This window comes from Ictalurus furcatus, chromosome 9, assembly GCF_023375685.1.
Source record: "Ictalurus furcatus strain D&B chromosome 9, Billie_1.0, whole genome shotgun sequence".
Lineage (NCBI taxonomy): Eukaryota > Metazoa > Chordata > Actinopteri > Siluriformes > Ictaluridae > Ictalurus > Ictalurus furcatus.
Window position 1 is genome coordinate 21,505,461 of NC_071263.1, and position 16,769 is coordinate 21,522,229.

Genomic DNA, 16,769 nt, shown 5'->3' on the forward strand with positions numbered 1-16,769 from the left:
GCCACAAATTAATATATAGAGGCCACATAGTACTTGACCCGTGGCAAAGATTGCATTTTAAAATGAGTCAGCCACAGACAACTTGATTAAATTAAAACATTGTGGCCACAGGATCCTAAGCATGGAGATGATAATATTAAACTTTAGTTTTAGAGTGACACATACCAACATTCTGGATACCATTAGCCTGCATCAACTTAAACAAATTCTCAAAGTGAATACATTTCCCCCAAAAATTATTAACTTGGGGCCATGTATTAAGAATGACATTCCATAACATATTAAACTGTGGGCTCAAGTTAAACTTTTTGTGGCCATGACTTTGGTATCTCATGGACACAACATAATAATTTGTGGCCACATGATGCTTTGTTTTTGGCTTCAAAATATTATCTCTTGGCTTCAATATATTAATTCCTTGCCACGCCTTAACCACCATGTCACCACAGCAGCTCTGTACAAGGGAGTAAATAGTTTGGTATCTAGTTTTCGAGTGATAAACCACAACATTATTAACTATGTCTGCTTTTTGTAGAAGTACATACACTATAGAACAAATTATGGTACAGTTATAAGACTTGTAAGATAGGATTGTATGCCCGTGGTCTAATTCTGTCTCAACAACTCATTGCATTGAGTTTTATCCTGTAGTCACACTTGCCTGGAATGTGTATATTGGTTCATTAGAGGAGATTTTTTTTAAGTTATGATTTAAAAGATAAGTGCAGCCTGCATGGGGAAGATGTACAGCCAAGTGTAGGGATCCATAGCCAATATCTAAAAGCCAAATAATTGTAGTCAAAAGACATTCCATTAATTAGTTTGGACAGTACATTTATCCAGATGTTGACTTACCTTGTAGCATCCAGTGCATCAAGCAAACCTTCATTTATATTCAGTAAGCACTTAATCCTGATCAGGGTCACAGTGGATCCAGAGCCTGGAACCGAGATGCGAATACACCCTGGATGGGATGCCAGATCACACACATTCCTACCCATAGGTAATTTAGAGTATCCAATCTACCAACCAACATGTTTTGAGACACGATAAAGATATTCACGTCCCGAAAACAGTTTATGCTTAAGGTTCACGCTTGCTTCAATGAATAATCTCACCTGTATACTATACGTAGATTTAAGAACTGCTGCTGTGATCATAAGCACTGTGCTGTGCTGATCCCAGGACACTTATTCACTACATGCTCATACTGAACACACCTAGTACTGTTTTTCTTTACTTTTCTTCACTTCTATACTGTAATTATTTATTATCCCACTATCCAGTGACACTCAGAAGAGGACGAGTGCCTTTTTCAGGCTGGTTCCTATCAATGTTTTTTTTTTTCTCATGTTGTCTCAGGGAGGTTTTCCTTGCCACTGTTCCCTCTGGCTTGTTCATTATGCATCTCAATCTACATCTGGATTTCAGTGATTCCTATTGTTAAAGGCTCTATGCACATTGAAAATTTCCTTCAGATTTAAAGTGACATGCTCCCAAATAACTGACACTTTGTCTTGTCTCGTTTTTGCCCCATCCATGGTTTGTCACCTTTAATCAAAACCTCTTGTGAATTATTTATTTGAACCAGGGGATCGTGGCAGCCCTAGTTGAAATTATGGGATGTTAAAATGTTATTGAAATTTGTATGTAAATTGTGATCTACTATTTAAGGAATAATGTTCATCTTGCCAGACCTTTAAATTGAGCAATATGATACAAGTCTGAATTGTATTTGCTGCCTGGGATTCCCCAGTAATCTAACAACAAAACAATGATTGTATTTTCTCTCAAGCCTAAGCCAAAGGAAAAATAAGGTATTTGGTGGATTATAAGTAGTTTACATTTTTAGTGTGTTTGTATTATGTGTGTGAGTAAGTGATATTTGTGGTTGAATTTTTTTTTATGATGCATGTGTATCTTTGTATTATGTATTTATGTTTGATGGTTTCTGTTTGTTTCTTTGTTATCATTCTCTATAACAGCTGATTAGCTCACCTAATCTAATCAAGTTGTGTGAATGCGTTTGTTGAAATTAAACACCCCCCCCCGCCCTTCTCCCTCTGCACTACAGATGTGGATGAGTGCAGGAGCCCCGGTGTCTGCCCCAGTGGTAAATGTGTGAACACACACGGCTCATTCAAGTGCCAAGCATGTGGCCCTGGATTCAGGCCTGACGCTGGGAGATGTCTGGGTAAGAGGCTCCATCTGGGTTTTCCGTATTTCATTTTATGATTGTGTAATAATAATATTATTCCCTCAATCTGGCATGGGCTGGAAGCGTAGACTTGGTTTTGGCAGTGTTCCGCATGACTTAAGGGGCATGGCGACAGTGTCTGCCCCCTTTAAAGTGTTGACAGTCTATTTATTTCAGAATTGCCATGAAGTGATTGATTTCATGTGCTAACTTCAATGCTAAATTATTTTATCTCAAAACAGTTGAGGAATCAACACTGACTATTTAATTAAACGTAATTAAACTCAGTAACCCTTTGAAATCTGTGCCATTTCTACACACGACCTTATATCAACTTGTTAGATATAATGGATGTTAAATTAAAGAAAGCATATAGCAACTTGTGGCAGTTAAACCTCATTATGTGGGTGTTTTTATAGCGTTTGAATGTTGGGCGTCTTCTGACAGAGGCACGTCCAGCTCTTTTGCTCAGCTTTCATCCCTCTTTTTTTCCCCCAGTGCCTCACATATTTTTATCTAATCTCTATCCACTCTCTTGCCACTAAGTTCAACCCAGAGAGTTCCACCCACACTCTTTAAACACTTTGTCTTATTATTATGGATCTATTGCTGCTGTAAAAGATTGTTTACAATACTTCAGTTTGGGAGAGTCAAAATATTTCTGTCTTGGCCATAGCCTTAAACAAACAGAATATTATTTTTGGACAGTTCTGGATGCTGCAGCAAATCCCAGTGGGGAAAGGCTCATTTTCAGAAGTTTGAGGATGGGAGGACAGAGCTAGACCACTGCGGCAAGAGGTCATCAGACAGCAGATTACTCCCTGCACATTATCTCTGTTTGGCGTAGCTCATGATATAGCTTTAAAAATGACATAGTATTTTTATGGCATTTCAATGAAAGATTGGACACTGGAGAGAATATTAGTAATACTACAAATATGAGGAAATAACAAGGATTTTAATGATAGTAGTCAAAGCAAGTGTACGTGAGTGTGGTTTCAGAAACAAGGTACTAAACCATACCATTTATTATTACTGCACTGGTGCAGTTTGGCCTACACCTTTTACTTTAACTTGGCAAAGTGACTACAGTGTACCTTTAGAAGTACAATCCTTGGGTTAAGATTTAATTATGTACCCTAAATGAGTTGTAAAGGTTTACTACATTCACTTTTTCAGGTTAAATATACAGTGGTGCTTTTAATAGAAATAGAATTTTCTATATTTCTACATAAATTTGGCCTAAAACATCATCAGATGTCCTAAAAGTAGATGAAGAGAACCCAATTAAACAAATGAGACAAAAATATTATACTTGGTTATTTATTTATTGAGGAAAATTATTCAATATTACATATCTATGAGTGGCAAAAGTTTGTGAACCTTTGCTTTCAGTATCTGGTATGACTCCTTGTGCAGCAATAACTGCAAATAAACAATTCTGGTAACTGTTTATCAGTCCTGCACATCGGCTTGGAGGAATTTTAGCCCATTCCTCAGTATAGAACAGCTTCAACTCTGGGATGATGGTGGTTTTCCTCACATGAACTGCTTCAGGTCTTTCCACAGCATTGCTATTGCATTAAGGTCAGGACTTTGATTTGGCAATTCCAAAACATTAACTTTATTCTTCTTTAACCATTTTTGATAGAAGACTTATGTGCTTAGGGTCGTTGTCTTGCTGCATGACCCACTTTCTCCTGAGTTTCAGTTCATGAACAGATGTCCTGATATTTTCCTTTAGACTTCGCTGATGTAATTCAGAATTCATTGTTCCATCAATGATGGCAAGTCATCCTGGCCCAGATGCAGCAAAACAGATCCAAATCATGATACTATCACCACCATGTGTCACAGATAGGATCTTATGCTAGAATGCAGTGTTGTCTTTTCTACTAACATAATGCTTCTCATTTAAACCAAAAAGTTCTATTTTGGTCTCATCCGTCCACAAAACATTTTTCCAATAGTCTTCTAGGTTGTCCAGTGATCTTTAGCAAACTGCAGACAGGCAGCAGTGTTCATTTTGGAGAGCAGTGGTTTTCTCCTTGCAACCCTGCCATGCACATCATTGTTGTTCAGTGTTCTCCCGATGGTGGACTCATGAACATGAGCATGAGAGGCCTTTAGTTGCTTGGAAGTTACCTTGGGTTCCTTTGTGAATTTGCAGACTATTACAGATCTTGCTCTTGGAGTGATCTTTTTTGGTCGACCACTCCTGGGGAAAAAAAAAAACTGAATAATCAGTTCCACTGTTTAAAAAAAGAGATGGAGCATTGTTAATTAACCTGTTACTCATTGGGTTCTAAGTAAACAGAACACATCTGAGAGATCTCATTGATGCTACAGTCTACAGGGTGTCCCAAAAGTTTCCATACATAGGGGACTATGTTTGCCAATCACCATGTTCGTGGACATCCATTCCTCGGTTGGTCTGCAACATTTCCAGTGTTTTGAATTTATTAATAAGTTTGGCAACAGTGTCGTGTGTGATGTGCTTGCCATGTTTCCTGTTAAAGTCCATCGTTACCTTGCGACAGCTTCCCGATCCATTACATTTACGTTTATGGTATTTGGATGACACCCTTATCCAGAGCAGCTTACATTTATCTCATTCATACATCTGAGCAGTTGAGGGTTAAGGGCCTTGCTCAAGGTCCCTACGGTGGCAGCTTGGCAGTGCTGGGGTTTGAACTCACAACCTTCTTAACCACTGAGCTACCATTGTGTTAGAAGCCTGTGTTAGAAGCCATGAGAATGATTTCAGCATGTTCTTCTTTTGTCAAAGGCTTTCTTAAAGGCTATCTGAAAAAAATATAATATATAAACTAAGTATGAACAATGTTGGAAGATATTTTGCTAAAAAGTCTTCATTTCCTCTATGTATGGAGACTTTTGGGTTACTTAAGAGTGAGGCCCTAACATCAGTTCTTACTGATAACTGTAGCAGACCTGTTCTCCCAGAGTCCTTAACACACACTGTATGATCTCATCACTACATAGAGAACTGCACTGGACTTCAGGAGCAGGGCAAAGATTCAGTGCTTTTTCCAAAATAAATACATACATCAATCTCTATGAACCTTCATCATGCACATTCAGCAAACATTTGGCAGCGGATATTTCACAGGATGCATCACTTCATTAAATTTGATTACTGTGGTCCTGTGATATGAAGACACCCTAATTCCTTACCTAACTTCCATATGGTCTCTCACTACATACAAGCATGGTCTGTTGTAACACAAAGTAATTTTTTTTTATTGGTTGCCATGACAACAGCTCATAGATGCCACAGTATAAACTATGGCCTATAATTATATCACTCTTATTCGACTTTTTGTCGAATTAGTTTCCTTTGGTTATTTAAAGTTTTGTAGCCATGCACATTTTTTTTTTTTTTATTAAAATGAAGTTCAGTGATGCCTTTTTCTAAAACAAGCTCGTATTTCCAAGCTCGTATTATGTTTGCAATCAGGGTTTTTCCTTGAAGGATGAAGGATGTGGGTTCAAACAGTCACTGGTGTATTTGGTAAATGGCTTATTAGAGGGAAAATTCAGGGTTGAGTTAGAAGCAGGTTGTACAGGGTTCACCTCAGCTCCTGGGCCTGATTGGCCCTCCATGGTACCAAAATAAGGGTTTTTTTAATAAAAAAAAATTAAAAATTAAAAACTGCATACAGAGAGTATGTAAATAATGTCCCTTTCTCCAGCCATTTCCTCGGTCAATTGCCTGTAGCGCAGAAGTTAGTGGCCAGTTGGCGGGATAGTGGATAAGACTATTTGCTGGTGTGATAGGGAAAACAGCACAGCTTTCTTTCAAACCCTTATCGGTGAAGATTCAGAGAAATACCTGGAGATTGCAGAAACAAAGCTGCAGGGGACGCTGACAGAAATCTGGCAGATGCAGTGGCAGTGAACACAAAGCCCTGCTTGTGTCTTTTCACCTCAGAGGTCCTCTGTGTCTGCTCTCTCTCCCATCCTGCTTGAAACCATCAGCTGTCTGGAAAGATGAGGGATGAGGGATGTTGGACAAATAAACAAATACAATACACAGGAGGTGGACTTGACCAGCAGTAAACATGTAAGGAATAAAACACAACAGGGTGTGCCCCTGTTGTAGGCTGCTTGGCATCTCTAAACTGTCTGTAGAGTGCGATTGTGCACTGTGATGGGTTGGCACCCATCCATCCATCCAGGGTGTCCCCTGCCTTGTGCCCCGAGTACCCTGGGATAGGCTCCAGGCTCCCTGCAACCCTGTGTAGGAAGAGCGGTACCGAAAATGGATCGAAACAACATACTTTTTTCCATTTAAAAACATTCTAAAACAGCTAAAAACATTCATTACCTCACCAGCCTCTGTTTTTTTTTTTTTGTGCTCAAAAAGGCAGCTTGTCGAGAAAACCAGAAGTGTAATTTGTCATGAAGACTTACCTGTGTCTGAAAACTTAGTTACAGCTGATCCTTCCAAAATGTTAAATAAATGTCTCCTCATAGAAAACTTCACTATATCAACAATTAGACTTTTATAAAATCTGTTTATGTGGAGTGTTCACCACACAAGTCTCTCTGTATTACTATAGAAGCAGTAATTACTATAGAAGCAATAATATAATAGAATGAATGCATTATTATAAAACTGATGTGAACTGATGTGAGTTGTTTCTTTTACAGAAAGCATTTCTTCCTGTGACATAAGTGATAAAAGAGTTTATTAGAATCTTATTTCTAAATGTTTTATTATATATATATATATATATATATATATATATATATATATATACACACACACACACATACATATATATGTATATGTATATATTACCTTTGCACCATTTTCCATTTCCTCTATAAACATGTATATTTTGTCTCTAACTAATTAATTTTTGTGCTTATTTTCTCAGACATTAATGAGTGTCAGATGGCAGCTGTATGTACTAATGGTCAGTGTGTGAACACAGAGGGCTCCTTCTCTTGTACATGCAACCATGGATACCAAACAACTCCTGGCAATAAAAGCTGCCAAGGTACATACAATATATCAAACACATATTGGCATGCATACTTACACACGGTTAGTGTTCAGGTTCATCAACCATACTGTCTCTGTTCCAGATGTGGACGAGTGTCTGCTCCCAGATGTCTGCCCTCACGGCACATGTGTTAATCTTCCGGGCTCACACAGGTGCAGCTGTAACACGGGTTACCAAAGCAGCCATAATGGCAAGGCTTGTGTGGGTATGTACCTTACACTGCATTAATAGTCTGTTTTTTACTCAAACTGGCTGAACCAAGAGATATTGATTGTTGCAGGCAACAGGTTCATTCTGAATTAGTGACCATTGGCTTTAAGTCAGAATACTTGTAAGTACCAGATCTAACATTACAATATGGTGAATGAAAAGCAATGTGTGCCTCACAGATGTTGATGAATGTGCCGAGCCCAGCCTGTGCATGCGAGGTGTGTGTGTTAACACTCTGGGCTCCTTCACCTGTACCCAGTGTGAGGTTGGATACACTCTCTCTGATGACAGACAGAGGTGTGCTGGTGAGTCACGCTCTAGTCACTTAACATTTAAACCTACATATGTACTCGGATGAGCAAAGTGGAGCTGGTGATTCTCGATTGCATTGCATTTTATCACATTGTATTTATAGTGTTACACTTCACTTCACTTCACTGACAGCAGAGCAGCTGTCTAATCTATTCTAAGCAGTCTAATTGAATTTTCACCTGTTTGTTAGTTTGGATGCATACGTTGTATATGTCTAGCAATAAAACGAGTTTCATGTCACTGTTTTGTAGTATGTTATCAGCCTTTTGTAGCAAGAATAGCTAGGTTGTGTTAGGCCTTTTCTAGCTTAAAATGAGCATGTATTGTGTTGTGTATAATATTATCTTCCATTATTAAAGATATCACATGTTTATTATATAATCTGATATATACCAGTCTAATAATATAATATGTTGTGGTGTGTTATGCTATATTGCTGTCATTCAGCAGGTTATGCTATAGTTGGTAATTAAAAATTGTGTTCCATATGGCTCTTTTTTACTTTGAGCACTTGCTCCTTTAAGGTTCTCTGCATGGCCATATTGTGATGTGAAGTAATGTGATGACAAGATATATTTTATACCATGCTTTGTCTAAATACTCAATTCTGATTGGCTGCCAGGTGTGCGTTAAAATCCTGTAATGCACAGGTAGTTCCAGTCAGTTTAAACACTGTTCTAAATTAATGTGCTGCCTACAAACAACCGTAACCATAGTAACATATAGTTACGGTTGCATAGAGTAGTTAAACTCAGCTTCATTATTAGTAGAGATGTGGCACAGATTCAGGTAATTCACACACACATGCGTTACACGATTTTAATGCTCCTCTGTGGTTCTTTGCCTCCAGGTTGTGCATTAAAATCGCGTAATGCACACCTAGCCATGGATTATCTCTTACTTATATCTGTGTTTTGTAGGAATTCATTCCTTTTGTTGTTTGTTGTTTTAATCTTTTATATGTTAAGCACCTTTACTTTTTGGATTAAAAATAACAATTGCCAACTATATTATTATTTCTCACAGATATAGATGAGTGTCGCTCCTTGTCTACGTGCCCGAATGGCATCTGTTTGAACTCGGAGGGTTCGTACTCCTGCATAACATGCCCCACTGGTTTCACTGTCTCATCAGATGGAGAGCTGTGTGAAGGTGTGTGATATATTTTACTGTGCACGATATGCAGTATTCATTATTGAATATTGCATGATATGTATGCAGTATTCAAAAAATCGTATAGGGTTTCAAGCTGGAATCCTGTTTTATAGAGAAAAAAGGATTTTATAGAGAATATAGGATTCTACATCTAACATTTGTGTTCACCTAAATTACTTTCATGTTTTCGATTTTATACTGTGTGTACTCCATTCTGCTGTATTTTATATAATATTTATATTGTCTTGCTCGTACCGTACAGCTTTCTGAACATTGTTTGCATTGTTGCTGCTGTAGTTTTGATGATTATGTTGTCTATTCAGTTTAATTAAATTGAGTATTACATTGAAAGACTGTCAAATATGATGGGCATTTTTGACAAGCTTTCAAAGTTGTTTTTAATTAAGGTTGCCTTGATGAATTATTATGCATACTCTTGTGTTCTCAGCTTTCTTATTAATAACCTTTAGCAATGAGCATACATCTCCAACTGCATGTTCTCAGGGAATATGCACATGTGAAAAAGGAAAAAGAGGGAAAAGGATTAAAAAAAAAAAAAAAGACTGTGTTTGGAGTTACACTCACATTTAAGCATTTTATCATAACCAAATAAGTACATCTGGAGGAGGTTTTATCCCAATGGCTTCTCACCAAACACCTGTCCACTCAAAATCCTATCATTGCCTTGTGGTATACAGTATTTCAGCTAAACTGGTATATTATGATGACCACTCCAGTGAAGAAGCACAGCTTAGAGGCAATTGTTCTTTCTGCATAACATACACATAAACATTTACCCCCTGCTGCACAGGCTGCTGGGAAACCAACCAAGAAGTAAACCCAGAACTGTGCAGCATCAATAAGCATCAATATGTTCTTGACAAATCATACATTACTGTACTATACTATCTTTATATATAATAAAAGCATGGGTAGTCTGTACTCCACCAAGAATATGCCGACACCCAAATAAACCACCAAAAGGCAGATTTATGACAGCTAAATGTGAGTTTAACACATGAACTCACTGAAGCTTTTTTTATCATGCTTTATTGCTGGACCTAAGTGTGGACAATACAGCATTTGTCAGAGCTGTGCTATATTCAGGAATCACATCACTGTTCAGTTTTTGGAGGCTGTTCTGTTTGGCAGGGTCCAGGGGATTTATGTACCAAAAAAGTTAATAGAAAATGAAAACGATGGCGAATTCTGACTGAGAAACCATATATCCAGCTCAAATGAGATTACAGCTGAACTAAAAACAATATGATCCTGAAAATCGCTCTCAGAAAAATACAGTCTCAGGAAAAAAATAGTATTAAAACTGTACTTTTCCCTGCTGCTGGGGTGGTACCCTCAAAGGTACTTCTTTTGTACCCTCAATGTGTATCTTTCATTTGGAAACATGGATATAGTGAAGCCTTAAAAATAATTTAAAGTATATTTTTAAAAAAACTGTAATTAGATTTTAGGGGAAATCTTTAAGGGTACACTACATGCACCTTTCCAGGTAAAAGATATACACTAAATATACAAAAGGTACATTTGAAAGGCCCAAAAACATGGAAAGGTAAAGGTAGTACCCTTTTTTTCCCCCTAAGTGTACTGTATTTAATATACCAGATAACATACATACACACTAACTTCAGAATATCTTTGAATTATTCTGTAGAATTAGTCTTTGACTACATATTAAATTGCAGAATAGCATCTATCCAGATGTGTACTGAAATGTGCCTTTCAGCTGAAAGCGTTTTGTTTTTTTCCGTAAACACTTTTGGCTTTGCTTGCCTTTTGCCGAAAGATTTAGAACAATATTCCATTAAATTCAATCTCTGTTTACACAGTTGCACACAACGAATAATCTTCATCATATAATGGTCATTTTATAATGATTATAAATTGTGTGTGTTATGTTACAAATATAATTATTTAAGCTACATTATGCAACTCTATGAACATGGACTGATTTGCCAGGCCAGATACTGCATGCTTATTTTCTTACTATAAACCATTAGATGGTTAGGCAGATTGGCTGCAGATATCCATCATAGTTTGATTAATCATACCATTCAGCATGGTTGAGCAGCTTGCACATTTATATCAATAAATCCATTTGTCATGTCTGTAGATTAACACATCTGGCTCTTCAAACCAATGCACAACCTGTGTTCATAGACAAGACACAGTGTTGCAAGTAGAGGAAGAAAGACGGATAGAATACAGACAGACAGGGCATATTTTTATTGTTTATGGGGACCAAATGCCCTGACAAGGTTCAGAAAATCGGACAGTTTTTTGACGTCAAGTTATTTGGTTGGTTCACATGAATACTGCAGCTCTAAAAGGTTGTCTTTTGGTTACCGAGGTTACGGTTAGGGTTAGGTATAGTTTTAGGCATAGCATTAATTAACTGCATTAATAATTATATCAGTGGAAGGTCCTCAGAAGAATAGACGTGTGTGTGTGTGTGTGTATGTGAGTATGTGAGTGACTGAATCGTATGATCAGTGCCAGGGAAAAGAATTTCCAGCTCTAATATAGCACCAGTCTTCCAAGCGTTTGTTGATAGAGCCATTATAAAGTGCCTGTAATAGCTTGCCATTTTGGATTGAGCTCTCCGCCCTACATACCTTATCTCTCGCCTCCTCCTCATCAGCTGCTCTGTCAGTGCAGTTTAATAATGCTGGAGCTCTATGTGCAGACTAAAAGACTTGAGCTAATTCGCTGTGGTATGCAGTCTGTTCTGTTGGGTTATCGGCACATCAGCAGGCCTGCGTCTGAAAGTGAATGGCTTGGAAACAGCTTGTGTTTTGATTGGAAAGCGAAGAGGTATTGATGGTATCTAAATAAATCCTTGAATCCTTGAAGTGAATCCAGCAGAAAGCAGAGAATGAGGACCACCAAAGTTTCATTTTTGAGTTTATCACCAATTTGAGGACTTTTTTTTTCTCTCCTCCTCTCTAATAGTTTTGTTGGCTTTATGTTTCAGATATTGATGAATGCCAGTCTCCTAACATTTGCCCCCTGGCTGCTTGTACAAACTCTGAGGGTTCGTATTCCTGCATGGCCTGTGAATCCGGCTACAAGGTCTCCTCAGACCAGCGCACATGTGAAGGTAGTGTGTGTATGTGTGTTCATATTAAAAACCACCAGAGATCTTTTAGAGTAGAATGTTTAATTCCTAAACATATAGTCAAAGCCGATTTCCCTGGACTTAAAATAAGCTTTTAAGACACGTCTTAATTGCATAATTGAGCCCAAAACTTTGTCAGGCATACTGTTTCAGTGATATTTTAACCTCACACCACTGCACATTTCCAGTTTATTCACGAGAGCTCTGCTGTTATAGAATCAGCTCCAGAATTCATGAAAATTATGCGGCATTTATAAAAAAAATGAGGGAAAATAATTACAGAAGATTACCAAATTAATATAACATACAATGAGCCACATTTTCAATGTAAACATGTAGTTTTCTTAAGTGGTGCATTTTATTTCTGCAAAATACTAGTCTCAAAATTATTATCACCCCTACAATTCATATTTAATGAAGTCTTAAAGAGAATAACAGCACTGACACTCATCCTGTAATGTCTGATATGGTATGAGATCCTCATAGAGGGATCTTTGGTGTTGATTTGGATATGCATTTGGGCATTATATTGTTTAAAATCACTTCACACCTTCCTGGACTACTATCTGCAAAGTGTCAGAGATTCAGCATCATGTATTACAGTAAGTGTGGGGGATTTTTCTTGAAGGCCAAACATGCCATGATGAAACATTTTCTTCGCAGCAGATAAGGGTCTGGACTACTGATGAGAAGGTTGAGGGTTCAAATCCTGGCACTGCCTAATTTCTCATTCTAGGGTCCTTTAGCAAGGTCCTTAACTCTAACTGTTCAACTGTATTCTGTCTTCATTGCTAAAAGTATCCAAATGAATGTATAAGCCAAATGAATAAATGTAAATACACGCTTTGAATTTTAAGTGATATTCGCAGGAAGGGCTTCTTCAGGAGTGATGAATGAATTGTATATGCGTGCAGCCCCATATTTGTTCCATAGGTTAATACAGCTGCTCAAAGGCAACAGAGAATCATTTAAAAGAAACAGAACTTTTTAAGAATGAAAATGTGCTTGTATTATAATTTGCACTTGTATTTTTGAAGGGTGCCGATAATTCTCAAGTTGGCTGTGTGATAAATTAAGTCCATTCGTCATGTGATATCTTGCAGATATCGATGAATGTGAGGATTTGGCGGCCTGTCTGAATGGACAGTGTACAAACACAGCTGGCTCCTACCACTGTGGCTGCACTCCAGGCTTTGAGCTACTAAACTCTGTCTGCAAAGGTGCTCCATCAACAATACATACACCATTTCAGTTCAACCATATGTGATTTTGTGTGTCTGTGAGTTTATGGGTCTTAGTGTGTCTCTGTTTGCCTGCACATAGATCAATTTGCATTGGATTCATGATGCATGAATGATTCCTTGGTTCTCCTATTGGTTATAGTGGTACAAAGTGTTTGGTGGTTTTGTCAAACAAATGTGAGCAAGTATTTGTCTGTTGATATCTGTGGAATGGGAGATTGTCTAAATGTGGAGGGCTCCTTCTACTATATCTGTCAACCACGTTATAATTAAGGCCAGGATGGAGTTAGCTATCAAGACACATGCACACACACATTGCTCATTAAACTTCTACAGGCCTTATGAATTTGCAATGGTGAAGTTATTGTCAAGGGTTTTGGTTTTTTTACTTTCTGGCCCCTTTCATTCTACTTTCTGGAAAGTGCATTTGACATTTAGCTGTATTAGATTAAATGTTCAGTTACATCACATGACATGCTTAACGTGGACAATACAGGCATGACAAAAAGCATGTTAAATGCACTCAGTGCTTTCATGACCAAGTTGTAACACTGCAAAAGTATGCAAAGGAATTACCATTTGCTCCACCTGACCCCGTTTCATGCAACAAACGTGTTGAGTACAACAGATCCAGTTGAGTGTGCATGGTGCAAGCCAAAGTAATGAGTGCTTGCAGAGAGATTGGGGTGAAGTTAAGGCCAGAATGCTCACTGAATGCTGCCGAGTTTGTATGTAGACCGCACCCTACTTACTGAAACAACCGTACCGTGGAGACACGCCAAACATAAGTACGATGCTGAAATGGACCAACAAACTTCACAATAGTCTTTTTCATTTCTGAAATCACTGCATAATAGAGATAAGCAATGACATGGATAGAAATGTAGAGGGAAGGACGAAAAATTGTCTAGAGGATGATGATGGATGAGAACGAAGAGAATGCTGTTTGATGAGAGAAGAAATATCTAAGCCACTTATTATTCATAATGGACCATAGCAAGATGTCAATAACCTGTAGAAAGTGTGTATGGAGTGCCTTACCTAGTACACCTAGCACCTGTATATGAATAGTATAACGTTCAAGGTGTGAGAGACCAATATGCAGCAAGAATAATAATCATATTGAAATAAAACAAGGTTCATCAACTGGTTAAACCCAGTAAATCAAACAGAGCATTCAAATCAGATCAGCAATTATATGATATGTTTTAGAGGATTTTTTTTGTGCAATTGCAATTTCGCCAATTTCGCCAACAAAAAAGCAGAAAATAAAAACCTTAGCGAATTGCTTGGCAAATTTAGAAAAAACCTGCAGCAAAATCAAGAATTTTTTTGCCACAACAATAAAAAAAACAACTCCGTAAAACCCTGTATGGACTGATTTATTGTCTGCTTCAAGTTAAAAAGAGGTGTCTCATCTGTGGCACTAGTCAAAAGTGGTTGTCACCAATTAACCTGAAGCTCCAGCGCAAAAGAAAAAAAAAAAACCCTTCAAACTGATGTCTCTTATTGTTTCTTATCTTAATCATTGTAAGCAAGGAATTTTATGGACCTGGACCTTCACCTTAATTGAATACCCATGACATAAAATGTAAATGTAGACATTTATGCTAATACACAAAGCAGAACTCTTTGCATTTAGTATGATGGCTTCCACATCAAAGAAGCTCTTGCCTTCTATTTATGCATGCCAAAATGCTCCCAACCCATTTCTGACACATAGCAAGCTGCATCAAATATTCTCAGTCTTGTGCAATGGCATTTAACCTACACAGAGGTATACACACCCTTCTGGCATGTAGCCATTGAAAATATTAGCCTCAAATTATGCTATAAATCAGGCTAAGCCCTTTTTCCTCCATCAGCGTGTGTGTCTGTCTGCATGCAGGCAGTGATCATCAGCATGGGATTTAAAGGATAGTTATGTATGTGCCTATCTGTGCCTGCCAATACATGTGCATGTATGCATCTGTGCATATATATACTCTGAAACATTCTTCCATCCCAAGTCAGGTGTCCCAGGAGTTTTTTTTTTTTACTAGACTAATAACACTATTCCTCAGAGTGTAAATGAATCTTTGTGTAATCTCTGCTAGACAAGTGTATTTCCATGAACTGTAGGTGACACAATATTGGACCTCAGCTATATACAAGATGCATAATCATTCTGCGGATACTATAAATGCTATAAATCTGCTAGACATATATGTTTAGTATGGTATTTTTATACTTGTTTGGTCTCCATATATTATACAAGCGGCACGCAAACAGTCCTTAATTAAAATGTTCTCATTTGTTCTCATTATTGACTCTTGGAGAAAGAATCGGTATGTAATGTGTTCCATAGTTGGCGTCACTAATAAGTCCCTTCTATGTTATGTAGTAATGCAGCAATTATCCTTCAATCCTTGTTTAATCATGCATGTGGACATCATTATTAATTTTATACTAGTTGAGTTTAGGAATTTTCCCAGCTTTCCTTGAATGTTTCGTCAATGCAGTAAATTGGCAATTGTTTCAGTGGCATTACTGGCAGATGTGGCTGTAATTTATTTATTTTTTTATTCCGTTTTCCGTCCATTACTACATAATTTCAAACCTAATTCAATCATTTAGATTGTAAAATAGGTCTAAATTATGTAATTATATGATTCTTGTTTTATAGAGTTAATCTGTTATTACAGCTGTAAAGAAGTTTTATACTTTAAGGTAGCATTCCTATTTATGATTAACTTATTTACTTTTGGCTCCTGATTTCACCCAATTGTCAAGACATTGTGAATTGGAATCTCAACCATGCCACAACCGTCTATGCCCAGTGTTCCAAATAGCATCACTGGCTCAGCTTTCTGGGATAGTATTATTCTCTTTCTTGTCAGTCAAAATGACAAACACTAGAGTTAAAGCATGTATATAGCATAAGGCAGTTAGTACTCTCTTCATATCTTACCTTATCATATATTATTTCTTTTTCATATCTTATTATCCTATCACAGTGCAGTAGTTTGAAAAGATGAAGCTGCTGACATCTAGCTGCCATGTGACATGGGAGAGCTAGCTAAAAGTTTGAAATTAGGTTGGGTGGCTGTGGCTCAGGTGGTAGCAGGTTGTCCACTAATCGTAGGGTTGGCGGTTCGATTCCCGTCCCACATGACTCCACATGCCGAAGTGTCCTTGGGCAAGACACTGAACCCCAAGTTGCCCCAAGTTGCCCGATGGCAAGTTAGCGCCTTGCTCTGCAACCACTGGTGTATGAGTGTGTGTGTGAAAGGGTGAATGAGACAGGAGATTAAAAAAGTGCTATATAAGTGCAAAAGAAAAAAAGAGAAATTACCATCTAATTTGTGGAGGAAAATGGATAGGGTAGTAAATAGTGGGAGTTTGGTAATCATGTTAAGAGAAACTTGAATATTAAAATAGTTTGGCAAACAAGTACATCCTGATCATGATTAGTACTTAAACATTATTGAGATACAAGTATTTTG

At 37.6% G+C, this 16,769-nt stretch overlaps 1 protein-coding gene across 1 annotated transcript in view; it reads left to right on the top strand.

The window, feature by feature from the left end:
- Positions 1–16,769, top strand: part of LOC128613023 (latent-transforming growth factor beta-binding protein 2) — a 122,379-nt gene that overhangs the window by 92,254 nt on the left and 13,356 nt on the right. The window contains exons 19-25 of the mRNA XM_053633555.1: positions 2,075–2,194; positions 7,102–7,224; positions 7,313–7,435; positions 7,620–7,745; positions 8,779–8,904; positions 11,900–12,025; positions 13,147–13,263. Of these exons, the coding sequence (XP_053489530.1) occupies positions 2,075–2,194; positions 7,102–7,224; positions 7,313–7,435; positions 7,620–7,745; positions 8,779–8,904; positions 11,900–12,025; positions 13,147–13,263 (861 nt within the window). The remainder of the gene's footprint in view (positions 1–2,074; positions 2,195–7,101; positions 7,225–7,312; positions 7,436–7,619; positions 7,746–8,778; positions 8,905–11,899; positions 12,026–13,146; positions 13,264–16,769) is intronic.